General features: G+C 35.5%; 1 protein-coding gene across 1 annotated transcript; it reads right to left on the bottom strand.

The window, feature by feature from the left end:
* Positions 1-3713: 3713 nt before the first annotated feature.
* Positions 3714-4247, bottom strand: LOC123671660 (craniofacial development protein 2-like). Its single transcript, XM_045605624.1, has one exon. The coding sequence runs from the start codon at positions 4245-4247 to the stop codon at positions 3714-3716; it is 534 nt and encodes a 177-aa protein (XP_045461580.1).
* Positions 4248-18975: the final 14728 nt, after the last annotated feature.

The raw sequence follows: 18975 nt of genomic DNA, 5'->3' as shown, positions 1-18975 counted from the left end.
TGCATCATGGCATGATGGGAGTGAAAACCTATATACCTGCCAGAAAAAGTAGGTTTATGATACCAATCAACGTACAAAATATTTTCATCCATGCGTTCAATTCTCATATCAAGGAAATTCAGAGCGCCTTTTGATTCCAATTCTGAAGTGAACTGTAATTTTGGGTGAAAAGAGGTGGAATATGGTTTCTGACCCCTCGTTTGATTTCGAAACCTTCAAGTTGATATATAATTTTTTGATAACTAGCAGTTATTTCTGTTTGGATTTCTGTTGGAATCAAAAAGCGCTCTGAATTTCCTTGATATGAGAGTTGAACGCATGGATGAAAATGTTTTGTACGTTGATTGATATCATAAACCTACTTTTTCTGGCAGGTATATAAGTTTTCACTCCCATCATGCCATGATACATAAAGTTAACATTATACGAAATCTCAAGTTCAGAGCCTTGATCCTCTCTGACAAAAGGTATCATGAAATAAACCTGAAAAGATCAGATCCATTTTACTAAGCAACAACTATCCGGCGCATCTCATAAACAAAATATTAGGGGAGTCTCTCAAACCCTCTCCACCACAGATCATTTCATCTGAGGAACCTTCGAGTACAGTTTCACATTATAACAAACTCATATCTAGCAAAGGTCTCTCAGAGAGACTATCCAAGATTATTCAAAATATGACTTTGTCTAGCTTGTAAGTACTTTGTTTGTACCTATATGTGTGTATATTACTTTTTATTTTTATTCTTGTTTTAAACTAAAAATGTTTCGAATTATATAATGTTTCTTTGTATGTATATCCAAATTATACCATCTTTTTTGTGATAGTTTCTAGTCAATAACTTTCAGTAATGCTCATCTTTCCTTTATTATTGTAAACACCTTCATCAATGTTACAAATGATGTTTTCCGTGAATTTTGTAGAGCCCTAAGGATGGAAATAAATTTTTCCGAAACGTCGGCGAACAAACAGAGTATCATTTTCCTGTTTCTCTGATCCTACACCACCAATCTATCGTGAAGTAAAATTTTTGGATCACCACTTCAGATTTTGTTAATTTTTATATTGATATTTATTGTGTTTGTTTTTCCATATGTGCTTATTGGATGATAAAAAGTAATATAATAAACCCCCGTATAAGATTTGCTGTACTTTTGTAAACCGTCAGTTACTGATGAGAGCTTTTTTTTCTTTAAGGGATGTCGGTTATTCTTTTCTTCGTTTTCCAAAACAATTTAAAACGTTTCACAAATTGAATATCATATTAAAGAGGTAGAAGGTACAAGCGGAAAGGCCAAATACATCACAAATAGCAAGAAAGAAATATTCATCGATTGTAACAAACAAATTTATTGAAAACTATCGATGAATATTTGTCTTCTTCTTCTACATATTTTAAGCCAGTGGCTTGTATTTCCCAATTATTTATGCCTCCTGGAAGATTGACGTCCACGAGTCCTTCCACCGTTTAGGCGGTCTTCCCATCGGTCGACGTGTTCCTGGATTTCCATCCCTTACTAATCTGGCAATTCTTTCCTCATCCATCCTTTCCACATGGGCATTCCAAAATCTTCTTCTATTGCGACCCCATCGAACTATATCTGGAACTTCACACTCATTGCGGATGTCTTCATTTTTCTTTTTATCTCGTAATGTGAAGCCTAGGATGTTTCTGAGTACTTTCATTTCGGTAGTTCGGAGTGCATTCTTCATCACCTTGGTGTCTGCTCTAGTTTCTATTGCGTACGTCATCATTGGTCCCACAATAGTTTTATATATTCTGGATTTAGAATCTTTCCGCATGTGTTTGTTGTTCCATACAATGTCTCTGAGAGCACCCGATATCCTTGCTTGTTTGTTTGGTCTTTAATTTCTTTGGTTCTGTCCTGATTAGCTGTTATTTGCACGCCCAAGTAAGCAACCGACATCACCTGTTCAATTGGTCGATCCTCCAACACAAGTTTACATGTAATTGGTTCTTTTGAAGCCACGAGTGATTTCGTTTTCGCAGTCGATATTTCCATGTTCAATGTTTTGGCTTTTGTGTAAAATTTAAATAGGAGCCGTTGTAAATCGTCCTCGCTCTCAGCTATAATCACGGCATCATCGGCATAACAAATAATCTTGATCTCACCGGTTGTCAGCCTGTAACCTCTTGTTGTCTTCTTCACTTCTTCTATTATTTCGTCCATTATCAAATTGAACAAATGAGGACTCAAGGAATCCCCCTGCCTTATTCCTATCGGTGTTGTTATTTCTTCTGTTAAGCCGCTGTTCGTCACTATTTTAGTGGATGTTTGGTGATTTAGGTCCCCTATTATCTTAACGATATTGTCAGGAACATTTTTTCTCTTCAGGATACGAGTAATATCTTTCAGTTGAACTCGATCAAAAGCCTTCGTCAGATCAATGAAACAAATGTACATGGGCTTGTTATATTCTATAGACTTTTCTACCAGCTGTCGTACTATATATATATATAGCGTCTATGGTTGATCGGTTTTTCCTGAATCCTTGTTGTTCTTCAGAGATGCTTGTGTAGTTCTCTATCATTTCCGTCAGGATTTTGGTGAACAGTTTCATGGTAGAGTTCAGCAGGGTGATACCTCTATAGTTTTCAGGCTTCCTTTTGTCTCCCTTCTTGAATATGGGTATTGTCAAACTCTTCTTCCATTCATCAGAAACCCTTCCTGTATCAATAATTGTGTTGAAGAAAGTTTTCAGTTCTTTGGCAAGCTGGGATCCACCATATTTGAGAAGTTCATTCGGTATTCCGTCTGGACCTGGAGATTTACGATTCTTTAGTTTGCCCAGTGCTTGTTCCACCACCTCGACTGTGATTTCAGATGTCCCTGTATTTTCTGCTTCTTCTCTATATTGACCATCATCATGCTCTTCATTTGAACAATGCAAACTCCTGAAGTGATCTTCCCTCGCATTCTTATCTATCTGTGCTGTTCTCGTGTATTCCGCCAGTTCCATTCTTCTATTTCTCAGCATACCCCATATCTTTTTCTGAGCCCCATAAAGATCGTGTTCCATCTCAGAGGTAAATTGTTCCCAGTATTTCCGCTTTATGTCTCTTATCGCTGCGTTGGTTCTGTTTCTCACCTCTGTATACCGACTCCTCTCTTCCGGTGTTTTTCTGCTTCTGTATCTTATGTAGGCTTTTCTTTTTTTATTTGGTCAACTCTTTTATTTATGGACAATACCATTCTTTGTTTTTTGATCTGTCTACTGTTCTCACCTGTCTTTGACCAATTGCTTCTACCGCCGCTGTTTCGATGTTATTTTTGATCTTGTTCCAGCTTATTTCTACGCCATCTGTTTCTAAAACTCCGTTTATCTCAATCTTTTGTTGAAGACGAGATTGGTAAAGGATTTTGGTTGATGCGTTGGCTAGTGATTCTGTGTTATATTTTGTCTTTGTAACAGATTTTTTGTCTTGCCTTTTTATTTGCATGTTCATACGTAGCTTACATAACACAAGATTGTGATCTGAGCCGATATTTGCTGATGTTACACTTCGTACATCTAAGATCTGGGATGGATGTATGGCCCTATTTGATAGGACAAAATCTATCATTGATTGCTGACCTCGGGAATTTTGCCATGTTATTTTGTGCTGAAGTTTGTGTGGGAAAAAGGTATTGTTTATCTTTAGAGAGTAACGTGCACAGAAATCGATAGCTATTTCACCATTATCATTGATTTATTCTTCATTGAATCGATTCATTATCCCAGGCAACACATTGTTGCCCACTCGGGCATTAAGATCTCCCAAGATTATCACTTTTTCAGTTGAAGGTATTCTTCTTACTTCTGCCTCAACCCTTTCATAGAAAGCGTCTGTTTCTTCCTTTTTCCGACTACTATCTGGGGCATAGACACTTATGATATGTGTTTTTCCGCATTCTGAGTTTAAAGACAGCACAAGTATTCTCTCGTCAATGTATTGGATGTTATCGATAAATGGCTCATATTTCTCTGCGACCAGGATCCCTACACCAGCTGACGCTCTCTTACACTGGTCTACACCACCATATACGAAGATGTATCCCGGCAACTTCACAGTACCCTTGTCTTTCCGTTTGGTCTCAGATAGTGCACAGATGTCCACCTTGTGTTCTCTGATCTCCAACAATATTTCATGGGATTTCGTGTTCCAGGACATGATATTCCAGCAGGCCACTCTCAAAGTTTTCTTCCTCCATCTGTTCTTCTTCTCTCTCAAAACCGTATTCATTATCCTTTTCAAAGCTATGTTCGTCACCGTTGTATCCGTCGTAGTCCGAGGCCAAATATTGGTTCTGTGAGCAGAATACTTTTTATGCCAGGTAGGATGCTACACTCGCCTGACAACCTTCCTCCTTTATCCGGGCTTGGGACCGGCAGTGACACCTGGTAGCTACTCAATCCACTTCCAGACGTCACAGGCGGAGTTATGAATATTTGTGATCATACTAAATGTTCAAAGTGACCACTTTCAGCCGTTACACACTCAAGACGTCGGCGCATTGCGTTACCGTTCAAAATTTCCAGGAGTATTTTAAAAAGCCCTACATTCTACCTGCAAAAACAATGCTCTATTTCAAGTCTTCCATGTCTTGGACAGGACTCTTGCTAACCAATGTTTTCGAATGGCCCCATTATGTAAAATCCAGAGGATGATGATCGGGCCGGCCAGAACAGTGGTCCATCTCGCCTGATCTATCGTTTTGATTATGTATGATTTAAATGCTGAAATATGCGAGGGCCTCATCATGCATAACCACATTGTCCTTCAGAATGGGAATATTTTGAAGAAGTACATAATACAGAAAGTTCTTCTTCTAGAAATCAAACTTATATATTTCCATTCAATCTACATGGAAGAAATTTTGTACCAATTAATTGTTCCCCCCGCTATATCATCATCATCATTTATTCACCATCAACTCAATTACATGGCAGGTCAAAAAATATATAAATAGTTCACAAAATTGAATTAATAAGTTATATATATATATATATATAAAAAAGTATATATATATATATATATATATATATATATATATATATATATATATATATATATATATATATATATATATATATATATATATATATATATATATATATATATATATATAAAGAGAATATACAAAAAGAAGCTGTCACAGCCATTTTTGGAGTCCCGAGAACGATATCGTGCAGAGAGTTGTTCCGTTCATTGGGTATACTCACCGTTACCTCTGTATATATACTTAACTGTATACTGCATGTCTACGACAATAGAACTAAATTCAGACAAAATAACGACCATTATCACTATACTACAAGACACAGAAATGAACTTAGCATTGAGTTCCATCGACTCAAAAAAACCCAAACAGGTACTAACCATTTTGGGGTTAAATTTTATAATAAACTTCCCTCGAAACTGCAGATGCTTCCAAGACATATATTGCGGAAGAGGATAAAGGGTGCATTGGTAGAGAATGCTGTGTATAGTTTTGCAGAATTCTGGGACATTAAGTTTGAATGAGTATACGTTGTTTGTGTTAACTAGTCTTTACCTTATTTGTGTGTAGATTTTACCATTTTATTTCTGTTTATATATATATATATATATATATATATATATATATGTATATTTTTTTTTTTTTTTTTTTTTTTTATAATCACTGTTTGCAACAGGTTTTACCCATACTTGTCGGACTGGTCGTCAAGACAAGAATGGCAGCTACGATTCCTGCAGGAATTTTCGTACGTATATATATATATATATATATATGAATATATATATATATATATATATATATATATATATATATATATATATATATATATATATATATATATATATATATATATATATATATATATTGAAAGTGTAACTTTTTTGGGTCTAGAGCACATTAAAATTTTTTTTTTTATTACTTTTCCTATATATATATATATATATATATATATACGTACGAAAATTCCTGCAGGAATCGTAGCTGCCATTCTTGTCTTGACGACCAGTCCGACAAGTATGGGTAAAACCTGTTGCAAACAGTGATTATTAAAAAAAAAAATATATATATATATATATATATATATATATAAACAGAAATAAAATGGTAAAATCTACACACAAATAAGGTAAAGACTAGTTAACACAAACAACGTATACTCATTCAAACTTAATGTCCCAGAATTCTGCAAAACTATACACAGCATTCTCTACCAATGCACCCTTTATCCTCTTCCGCAATATATGTCTTGGAAGCATCTGCAGTTTCGAGGGAAGTTTATTATAAAATTTAACCCCAAAATGGTTAGTACCTGTTTGGGTTTTTTTGAGTCGATGGAACTCAATGCTAAGTTCATTTCTGTGTCTTGTAGTATAGTGATGATGGTCGTTATTTTGTCTGAATTTAGTTCTATTGTCGTAGACATGCAGTATACAGTTAAGTATATATCGGGTGTCCCAAGGTGAGTGGCCTATTAGATTATTATGGAAACTATTGATGGTAAAGATTTCAAATTTTGTGGATAGATATTTGGCCATGTAAGGTACATTTTCAAAATAATTTCACATTTCCAGTGTTGCCGGATGTACGACAATTTGGCAACAACTTTGTTATTTTGAATGGGACATCCGGTATTTCTATTTTTTTTATGATACTCCATAAAATATTGAATCTATTCACTCTTACTTTTCCATCCCTATCTTCGACGGTTTTTGAGTTATTAATTATTTTTCGAAATTTTAGATCAAATTGGCGTATTACGAAAATGACTCTAGTTCGCTCAATATTTGAGATTTGAGTCAGAAATTTTGCAAGTCGTTAAATATTGATCTGATTTGTGTCACTGCTTCTGAATTATGGTTGTCAATAATACAGGACGGACCAAAAAAAATCATCATTTGCCAAGTCACAAAATTGTAAAAAAGTCTGTGTAAGTGAATAGAAGAATTGTAGAATGTGTTGAACTGATTCCAAAAATTGAAAAATATACTAGGGGTCTAATTTGAAAAAATAGACTTTTTTACAATTTTGTAACTTGGCAATTGATGATTTTTTTTGGTGCGTCCTGTATTATTGACAACCATAATTCAAAAGCAGTGACACAGATCAGATCAATATCTAACGACTTGCAAAATTTCTGACTTAAATCTCAAATATTGAGCGAGCTAGAGTCATTTTCGTAATACGCCAATTTGACCTAAAATTTAGAAAAATAATTAATAACTCAAAAACCGTCAAAGATAGGGATGGAAAAGTAAGAGTGAATAGATTCAATATTTTATGGAGTATCATAAAAAAAATAGAAATACCGGATGTCCCATTCAAAATAACAAAGTTGTTGCCAAATTGTCGTACATCCGGCAACACTGGAAATGTGAAATTATTTCAAAAATGTACCTTACATGGCCAAATATCTATCCACAAAATTTGAAATCTTTACCATCAATAGTTTCCATAATAATCTAATAGGCCACTCACCTTGGGACACCCGATATACAGAGGTAACGGTGAGTATACCCAATGAACGGAACAATTCTCTGCACGATATCGTTCTCGGGACTCCAAAAATGGCTGTGACAGCTTCTTTTTGTGTCAAGAGAAGACTCATCAATCCAGGAGTATGACCCCATAATATTATGCCATATGTAGCAGTTTGGTGGAAATTGGCATAATAGGTCAATCTCAATACAGATATGTCCGAACCTGCAACCTCCCTCATCCTACGTATTGTGAAAATTGCCGTTGAAAGCCTTTTCAAGAGTGGTGTTGTATAGGTGTTCCAAGTAAGTCGGTTATCCAAAGTTATACCCAACACTTTGACAGACTGAGGACGTTCATTACCTGCTACTATCATATGGCAAGACTTATCCACATTGAGCTTCAATCCATTCGTGCTAAACAATTTTTCAGCACTGGCCAAGGTCTCGGTCCCTCTGATTTCAAGATCTGTTCTTCTAAACGAGTCATTCACAAAGCTCGCATCATCTGCATAAATTGAGATCAGGGAGCACGGCACATTAATCGGTAAGTCGTTGACGTATATTAAAAACAGTAAGGGACCTAAAATTGATCCCTGCGGCACTCCATACTTAAAAATATTCACTCTCGATACCTCGTTGTTCCACGAGACCTCCTGTGTCCTATTTTTCAGATATGACTCGAAAATAGCCAACGCTTTCCCTCTTACTCCATAAATTTCCATCTTTTGAAGAAGTATATCCCTTTCGACACTATCAAATGCCTTCGACAGGACACAGGTCAATACTTCAACTAATCTTCCTTCATCCACTGCCTCGACAATGTTTTTCATCAACGCAACCAGTGCTGTCATAGTTGATTTTCCAGATCTAAAACCATGTTGACTTTGATCGAGCACCCAAGACCCATCCAGAAACTCTAACAATCTTCGCTTCAATATTTCCTCTAATATCTTAGAAATGGTGGGCAGGATGGATATTGGTCTGTAATTAGTGCATTCTTCTTCATTGCCATTTTTATAGACGGGAATTACTCTTGCGAACTTAAGGACATCAGGAAAAATTCCCTGCTCTGGACATGGATTGAACATATCACACATAACTTTAGCGATCCTTGGGTAGATCCTTTTCATCAGTACCACATTCATTTCGTAGATATCCTCAGTTTTTTTATCTTTGAATCTTTTGATAATCTGATTCAGCTCATCGATCGTTACTGGATAGTTGAACATTGAGCTCGAAGACACAGGTATCCTAGAAGGAGTTGTTTTCATAAAATTTATTGCTCCATCAGCAGAAGGTGTGCACTGCTTTGAAATCATTTGTCCTATGCTAGAAAATAAATAATTTAGCTCATCTGGGGTCAATTTACTCTCGTCTTCTCTATTCAATTTTGATCTAGCAGTTTCTTGTTTTATAACTTTCCATATGGCTTTTGTTTTATCCATGCTAGACATTCAGAGAAAATTGGTGGTGATCTACACTTAGAGCATGAGGATTTTCTTCGGCTCATGACTACGGAGTACCACATATTTTATGATTACAAAGGAAATTGAAATGAAAGGAGAAGTTCAAGAACAGATCCTTCAAGGAGATCCGATTCTCTTTAAGGGATGTGTCCTTAAAATTTTCTACAGACTGGATCGCTAGAATTATGTTAGTTTGTCAATTATTAATAAATCCTATATTTTGAATAAATAAATTATTCAAGTCTTGTAAGAGTTAATTCATAAATAGCAAATGTTCGTTAACTAGATACCAGTTGAAAATATGTTGACAATAAATTTATGTTATTTGTGGAGATAACTCGAATTCATATAAATTATTCATCATCGAAATATATTAAATATTATTGAATACCTTCTGAATGAATATTTTATTCTCTATTAATAAACTTTTCCGAATATCAAATATAAATCTGCTGTAATAGTTATGAATAAATAGCCTTCAAATGAGAGCTTGATTAATAAAGAACTATGGATTTCTCTCAGTGTACTCAATTGGATTCATGTCTGGTGAGTTTTCTGGTTATTGTTCTCTTGAGGAGTGTTTAGAACTCTTCGTATGCGATGTGGTGGGGCGTTATCATCCTGATTGCGCAAAAGAACAATTATTGGTTCAATGAAGTTTTCTAGGTTTCTACGTAGATGGCACCAGTCATTGTTCGTTTAATGGTAATAAGAGGGGAACATTATAACCTCCCAGCACATTATTGATTCGCCTTGAAAGGGCATAACATCCCGGGCGAAATTGAGATGCTCTTGTCTGCCTGAACCTGTCCAAACCTTTTCTCGTCGTCTCACTCCGTAAACCGAATCGCGACTCGTCCGAAAAAAGGACATTGCGCAATTGTGGTAAAAGCCAGTCTTGGTGGTGTTCTGCCCATTGCTGACGGGTAGCTCTATGTCCAGGTGATAGCCGAGGTAGTCTTAAAGGTCTTCTTGTCTTTAAATTTGAGGAATGCAACCATCTCCTTATGGTATAGTATATCCAAAGTTACTTGAACTAGTCCATAAAAACGCTTGCACATAGATGTCTCTTTGAAGTGGATACCATGACCGCTAAATACCGAAGATTATTTGAAATTATGGTTAGGCAATAAATTCACTGACACCATAATGAATTTCTGGAAACTTGGACAACCCTTGTATAATCGAAATACTCAGCTTCTTCCAAGTGACTTTGAATATACTATACTGGTTGAGACTACCCGTCTTTAGGTCCTCAAAAAAATGACTTCGAAGGGATGTTAAAGATACCGCTCAATTCCTTCGACGAAAATTTGTAATATAATGGTCTTTCTTTGCAGATGTTACTCTGGGTCGACCAGGCATCTGAATGACGAGCGCTCATGGATTTTTCATATCAAATAAAAGACTTCTGCTTTCCGATATTCCCTCATTTTCGGGATTTTGATATTCTTCATTTTTGCCTTATTCCTATTTAGGACAGAAAGTGAATTTTGAGGCAGCTTATATGATCCTTTCATCATCTTGTTTACTATCCTTTTTGTGTAAGTACTAGCTGTTCAAAATGTGCGCATTAGAGTAGTTTTGGATTATTGAGTCTTATAACACGTTCATTTCAGAAAACTTTTAAATAACGGAAATATGTAAGTAGCTACAACTGCATTCCGTCTCTGCATTTCGAATAATATGGAGCAGAAGTGAAGGCTATTCACATTTAACCTTTCACGATCGAATATAAATTTAAGCTCATCAATAATTACGTCACCTTGCGAAATGAAATGTTCATTCGTGACAAAGCATTATATCAATGAATTGTTGTTCATTCATGTTTGAATAATTTTTTGAACAAGAGCTTAAACGCTTCCCACATCAAGTTAGGGCTCTTCTTGACTTCTTCATATCGAATGAAAACTGCATAATACGACTTTGTCAATTATCTTGTCCTTAGTATAGTTCAATTTAGAAAATCAAATTATATTTTGTTAACATACGATTTACATCCCGCTTTATTTTTTTTTTGTATTTTCTGTGAAAAGTTGATCTGATATTATGTAGGGTGTTCCTTAATTGGAGGTACAAACAAAATGACGGATTCCCCGCATAATTTTAAGAAAAAAAGTTCTAAAAACATGAGCAAAAGCCTTGTTTTTAGGATAGGATGTTCATGGCAAATGAACATTAATTGAATTTATTGTTTTTCATTTCTTTCATGTTTAGGTGGAATGTGAGCAAGAACAATGTTACTATGAAAATTTTTCATTTCATTTTAATGCGTTTGATTTGTCAGCTGTGGCGTTTGTTGTCTCCGTTCATTTCATTTTCATAATAAAATGAAAATATATTTAATTCAATAAGTTAGTCTTGAGATAGCATCCATAGTGATCACATCTGCATCCAGAATCAATATTACGTTAATTTACGTCGCTTTTTTAATATCGATTGAATCCTGATATTTATTATTTTCTTGATTCATTCATTCATTCATTTTCTTTAATTTCGGCAATCGCTTTCTGCGTCCTCAGTTTCAGTTATATCGAAACTTCAAAACTAATTTCGACCTACAGTGTCGATTTGATTTTTATTACCAGTGGCGTGGTTCATAAAAACTTTTGGATTTTTGGGGTTTTGAAATACAGAGTATTCACTAATACACAGATAATGGTTTTAATCATTTATTCTCAAAACACTCTCGTAAGTCTCACTTTTTCTCTAAGCAAGTTCTAGAAGGCTAAACGAAAGGGAACCCTAACTCAGAAGTGAGCTCGACCCAGTTCAGCTGTCTGAACGCAAGGGAGCCCAACCCAGAAGGGGGCTCGACCCAGTTCAGCTGTCTGAACGCAAGGGAGTTCAACTCAGAAGGGGCTCAACCCAGTTCAGCTGTCTGAACAGAAGACGTGACAGAAGAACTAAAACACACAGGTTATGTCACTGACGTTTGCTCTCGATCATCGAAGATCTATATTTGTTTTCTCTCTCGATGGCCCTCGATGGCCGCGCCACGTGCAGACTCGCAGCGCCACCTACGACGTTGAAGTAAAACTTCAAGTGTATGGTTGGTTGTCTCTCTCGAAACAAGTTCGGATGAAGTAATATTCTAACACTCCCTCCCTTCATCGAACTACAAGCAGCATTCTCCACTCTAAGTCTAATCTATAAACAGAACTCAATTAGTTTATACTCTAGTCTCTAGAAATACTCTGAAAACAAAAATTCAATGGGTTAGTATTCCAAGATTATTAAATCATTAGTTTTTGAGTTAATCTCTTATGACTGTCTGATGGTATCTCTGACACATTCTCTTTCGTTGGAGTCCACCTCACTGTGGTTCTCTTATACTCAACACATTGTTTGAAATCACCATGTGTCTTAACCATCTATCTTCTAAGTCCAGATTTCTCTCTATGTAGTAGGTCGTCATTTATTACCTCTAAATGATCATCAAATACTTTTAGTTTGTGACTACCATCTTTCTTGGTGCAGTCTCCAGCGGATTTGTTATCACACCAGACTGTTATAGGAAACATCAGTTTACCTACCACAAATCTAAGTGCCTTATCAAGAGATATTAATTCTTGACAAGCATCACTCATAGCTAGATATTCGGATTGACAAGTGGACAATGTGACATATGTTTGTTTATGGCTTCTCCAAGCTATTACATCTCCAAACAATCTAATAACATACCTTTCAGTTGATGAATAGTCGGAATGGTCTCTAAATGTTGCATCGGTAAATGCTTTTAAGTATTAAGTTTGAGCGGTGAATTTAAGACTTAAATTCACAGTACCTTTCAAATACCTGAATATTCTCTTTACATCTTTCCAATCAGCTTCATTTGTTTTCTCGTTAAACAGTTAACAGCAAACGTAGTGTCTACCATTTGATGGATACATTAAGCTACCAATCGCTTCTCTATAAGGAACTCTTTTCATCTCTATAAGGAACTCTTTTCATCTCTCTAAGGAACTCTTCTCATCTCTATAAGGAACTCTTCTCATCTCTATAAGGAACTCTTCTCATCTCTATAAGGAACTCTTTTCATCTCTAGTTTATCTGAGTCATCTTGTAGATTCTCCGATTGATTTCTCTTAATCTTGTTTTCTACCTGTCTGGTTACCATAGGAGTATTTTGAGCATTGCAGTCATTCATATTCAATCTATCTAATATATTCATGGTATAATTTGATTGATTGATTTATATACCTCTCTTCTCGGTTTCTCTTTATATCATTTCTCCTCCAAGTATATATAAACAAGGTCCATGTATATCATTCTCTGAACCAAGTTTCTGGATCTCTTCAGTGAATCTCTTATTACATCTCTTTGGACTTATCTTCAGTCCATATAGGGCTTTCCGGAGTTTATATACATAAGATCATTTGATCTCATTGTCAATGTCTACTCCATCAAGAATCTCCATATAGATCTCCTCTATAGTGCCATTTAAAAAGGCAGGTTTTTACTTCTGATTGACAAGTATGTAAATCATACTTATTGATTATTGCAAATGTAGCTCTAATTACTGGAAGTCTGGTACATATGTCTCCTTTCAATGTCATAGATATTTTCGACCTTAAAGCCTTGTATGACTAATCTTACTTTGTATCGTATAAGACCATTTGCCTCTAATTTTCTCTCGAATACCATTTTGGGTCTATAATATTTGCCCGTTTTCCAGATATTTTAGGATACTTTTTATCTACCAATATCCAAACCTTATTTTGTATCATGGAATCAATTTCTTCTTTTATAGCTTTCCTCCATAAGTGGCCTTCTCTAGAATTTATAGCTTCCTCGAATTTTATCGGTTTTCTCATATTCACCTAAAATAATAATATTAATAGTTGATCTTTATTGATAACTAGTTATCCAAAGGCAATCGACCGAGGTCGTTCAGCATACTTTCTAAAATACTATTCTCTGAATAATTAAAAAACCTTGCATAGCTTACGTCCTCTACAGTTTTCTCTAAGTGTAGCAGGGTACTGGCCTTTTTATCGACAGTTCCCTTATTTTGGCTCTTTCGAGTTTTTCATCCAATCCCAGTCAATTTTATTTTCCTGGGTCTCTAATTTTTTCTAGTGTCATCAAGTTGTTTATTTCTATAAACATCTTTGTAGGCAAGTTTCTTGTTAAATCTCACATGTTGAGATTCAAGGGACTTTTTCCGAGCTTGAATGCTACGTCAAGTATCCACGGTATAACCCACTGGGACATCTTTCAGGGCACATTCTCCAAATTTCAAGCTGGATTTTGGAATCTTAATGTATGCGAACATCACAATACATAATAATACTTACAAGCTGGATTTTGGAATCTTAATGTATGCGAACATCACAATACATAATAATACTTACAAGCTGGATTTTGGAATCTTAATGTATGCGAACATCACAATACATAATAATACTTACAACAATACATTCAATACATCCACATCTCTCAATTTGATCAAAGTGGCATTTTGCATTTGGTGCAAACTTTGTCAATGGTGTTTGATATCTGATAGACTTGTGTGTTCTGTTGTACACATCTATGAATGCATCAACATCAATCTCCCACATACTCTTAGGTAGTCTGGAATCAAACATGTATGTACAAACCTTCTTTTGGATCGTTGAGTCAATCCTCTCCGCTCTCTCGTTCTCTATATTTTCTCTACTCAGTACTTCTGGGAATTTCCTTTCGGTAAATCTGTACCTTGATCTGACCTGATATAATATACCTTCTCATTTTTCTCCAACAAGTTTCTTGTTGATACTAAGAATTTCTTTAATGCTTCAGCCAACTCATCTTCTGTTTTAATGAATATGCTTTAGCAAGTCTCCAATAGTCTTCTATGTAGACATTAATTAATCTTTACTGACCTGGATGAGATGGTGGTTTAATAAGTCCCATCGTGTCAGTGTGTGTCAATTCGTTGTTTCTCAGCTCTCATTCTGTCTCTTTAAAGTGTAATTTTTCCATTGTCGATATGATACATACTTTACGTTCTAAGTTTTGGATTGATTCCAAGTTATCGATCTAAATTACCTCTCTATTGATATGACTGCAATCCCAATATTTTCTTGTTGCTCAGATTGTGTTTCATCTGTTTTGTCAGTTGAAACTTGTGAACTTTCTCTTTAGGTGAAAAGATGAGATCATACTCTTTCTCCCTCCCAATCGCAGATTCCGGTTCTCCCTCCGAACCTAATAACTCGTTATTGGACTGTGTCTGCGATTGCAAGCTCATCTCATCTTCTTCGCTTATCGTTGCTTGACTCTCTAACACAATCTCATTATTAACCTTATTGTAAACTCTTAGGATTTGGAATTGTCCTCATCGATTACAATGACTGCTATCTCGTTTTATTTGCTCTCTATCCTCATATTTTGACATCTCTCAAAGTTTCTCAAAATCGGACAACCATTTACGATATGGTCTGTTGCTCCAGAATCTGCAAAGAAGTTAATGATTGCATCAAGTTTACCTGTTTTAGTTTTTCTATGCTCTATACTTCCAACCCTTCTTGCCTTGGAGCGACCCTCTTTTTTGAATCTCTTACTCTCTCTCATTCTCCTCTGGTTTACATGGCTTCGTCTCTTAGTGTTGAAACTTGGCTTGTTCAACCTACCTCTACTCGATCCTTTAAATTTAACGTTTCGTTCGTGCCACCATTGTTAATGCAATCCTCTTACTTGATTGTCCCACAACCGAAGCAGAATCACTTACTTACTCTGTTGCCTCAAATTTCAATCAGTTGACCAGTGTCTTTCTTTGTTACAATGGAAGCATTTTAATTTATGTACCCGTTGAACTTTTGGAATCTCCTCTTCAATTTCAGACCTCTTCTCAACCTCCAATCTCTCTGGTCTCTCTCTCTCTCTGATGAAGGTCTTGATCTCGTCTAAATTACCTTCTTGGTTTGGGGTCTGTCTCCTGGTCAGATCTGCATCTCGTAACTTGGATATGACTGGTAATACAGCCTGATAAAGTGCAGATCTTATCTTTTGAGCAGTTAGCTCAATCACACCTCACATGCTCTTACCTGAAGTGTGTGTCGCATTTGACTTGCACTTCCTGGAGAACCTCAAACCTCTACTTACTTCGACAGGGTCTCGGATATTCAAAATTTTTCTTTCAATAGTTCTTCTCAATTCTGTTTATGATAATGTCTCATACTTAATTACTTCTCTTGGATTTGTTGGCCTCCGAAAAAGTTTGGTTACTCGTACTTGGCTCTATGACGTCCAACAAATCATTTGTCAAAAAGCTCTGATCATAGACTGTCCATCCAGATCTTAAATTTGAATTCTGTTCTGTAACATGGATTAATTTTAAATACCTGGGTTTTCTAAGCTCTAGAATTTAACCCCAGAAATTATTCTCTTAACTATAATCACCTCTGTAAAATGAATTAATTTTTGAATACCTGGGTTTTCTCAGCTCTAGAATTTAACCCCAGAAATTATTCTCATATCTCTAATGACCTCTGTGACATGAATAAATTTTAAATATAGCTGGGTTTTTCTCGTACTCCAAAATCTCTAAAATTCAACCTCAAAAATATTTTCATAACTCTAATTACCTAACATGGATTAATTTATATATACCTGGGTTTTCTCATACTCTAAAATTCTCTTCTCTACTCTCTCTATTGTACTCTCTCCATTGTCGACAATTTCTCCTCTCTCAGATCTCTAATTTCCCAAAAGGGGGTTTTGTGTAATGACTCTAAAATTTCTCTAGCATCTCTCATCTACGTATCACTCGTTGATACTTTTCTAGTCAGCTAAGATCAAGGAAATGGGCAATTATTAATTGCATGAAAAACTTACATTTGTTTTGACAATTCTCTCTTTCCTCGTAATGCATGAAACCTATATCTTCTGCACTTACGGAAATGGTGGAATCGCTATGATAATCCACCAACGGTTTTCCTTGATTTCCTTTGGCTGCCATCTATTTCAGGATTTATGAAACAAAATATTTATATTATGTATTTTAAGATTTTTGTGCATTATATGCTCTCTTAGTACATTTACTACCAGGTATAAGATATAAAATTTTGTTTCGTGCTTCTGAATTGCCTCAGATGCACAGCAATCTGATACAATTCGAAACATGGCTATTAAAGTTTTCGAGCATCACCACCACGTATATATACACCTTACTACAAAGCGGTATCACGCACTGCAATGAAAACCTGTTGAGTTAGGTATGGCCATTTGTACATTATACGGGATGAATACTTGAATCCTATAATATCCCTAGCTTACAAACGAACAACACAGCACAGCAAGCATTGTACGAAAGAAGCCCTGAAATATTGATTATCACTAATCTTACCATACTGCAGTTTTTGTAGTTTAGTGAAATAAATAATTCCCCAAATTTTTCATCAATATATATACTCTCAAAATATCTCAATCTCTGGATTATGTTTATGGAATATGAAACATCCAATTTTACATGCTCCAAGCAATGTATGTAGAATCTTTAAATCTACATGCTCCAATTCTCTAGGTGTGGTATGTAAATTCTCTAAAATTATCCAATCTAAAACAGAAAGTATGTTAGCAAAGTCTCTGAAATTTTCTCATCGATACCTCTCGAATGATGTATGTACATCTCTCAAATTATGACTCTGAAAAACTCTAAATTCACATAATATAATTTTCTCAAATGATGAATGAGAAATCTCTGAATTCATGAACATCTAAGTCAATTTGATACAACGAGTATGCAGAATCTCTACATCTGCATAATCAAAATCTATATGACATGTGTATAGTAAAATATGTCATTTCTCTTAACATCAACGTTCAATAACCGTTAAGAATCAGATTTGCAAGGTCTCTACACTTGAAATCAACTTCCTAGGTTGTGAACATGATTTAACTCTATCAAAACCTGTGTATAGTAAAATATCTCATTTCTTTAAACATCAACGTTCAATAACCGTTAAGAATCAGATTTGCAAGATCTCTACACTTGAAATCAACTTCCTAGGTTGTGAACATGATTTAACTCTAATAGATAGGTAAACACATTATTTCCAAATAGAATATACATATACTGTATAACAGGAATTCTCTATTTCAGCAATGAATATGAAATAAATCATTTCCATTCACTGAACTCAATAAAATATCTCCTCTAACCTCGTTAATTAAGTTGAAATTTCAACTTACCTCAATATTTTTCTCGTGTGAGATTTTCAGAATAATTGTTTACCTCGTCGCGCAGTTTGAAGCTTGCTGGTTCCATAACCTTTTGGATTTTTGGGGTTTTGAAATACAGAGTATTCACTAATACACAGATAATGGTTTTAATCATTTATTCTCAAAACACTCTCGTAAGTCTCACTTTTTCTCTAAGCAAGTTCTAGAAGGCTAAACGAAAGGGAACCCTAACTCAGAAGTGAGCTCGACCCAGTTCAGCTGTCTGAACGCAAGGGAGCCCAACCCAGAAGGGGGCTCGACCCAGTTCAGCTGTCTGAACGCAAGGGAGTTCAACTCAGAAGGGGCTCAACCCAGTTCAGCTGTCTGAACAGAAGACGTGACAGAAGAACTAAAACACACAGGTTATGTCACTGACGTTTGCTCTCGATCATCGAAGATCTATATTTGTTTTCTCTCTCGATGGCCCTCGATGGCCGCGCCACGTGCAGACTCGCAGCGCCACCTACGACGTTGAAGTAAAACTTCAAGTGTATGGTTGGTTGTCTCTCTCGAAACAAGTTCGGATGAAGTAATATTCTAACAAAAACCGCAAGGATAAGTGTTACCCTTTTAACTACAACAGCAATCATCACCAGAATTCTTTGTGTCCGTGATAGTTTGTCGAGCTCGATCACTCTGTTCATGGTCATCGGAGTCACCATCCAAGATCCAGCTCAACTTAACTTGCTGATAAAGGTAACATTAATATTCTTATCGTTGATTGGGTACATTTATCTATTCATTTGTGCTGGGAAATCATTCAAAATTTACAAAAATACAGTCCACTGTCTTTTTTATAATTTCAATTTTTTTTACTTTTT

This window comes from Harmonia axyridis, chromosome 1, assembly GCF_914767665.1.
Source record: "Harmonia axyridis chromosome 1, icHarAxyr1.1, whole genome shotgun sequence".
Lineage (NCBI taxonomy): Eukaryota > Metazoa > Arthropoda > Insecta > Coleoptera > Coccinellidae > Harmonia > Harmonia axyridis.
The sequence above is the reverse complement of the archived record's forward strand: the minus strand, read 5'-3'. Positions and strand labels throughout refer to the sequence as shown.

Coding starts and splice junctions, on each gene's coding strand:
- LOC123671660 (XM_045605624.1), bottom strand. CDS start 4,247: ATGAATACGGTTTTGAGAGAGAAGAAGAACAGATGGAGGAAGAAAACT.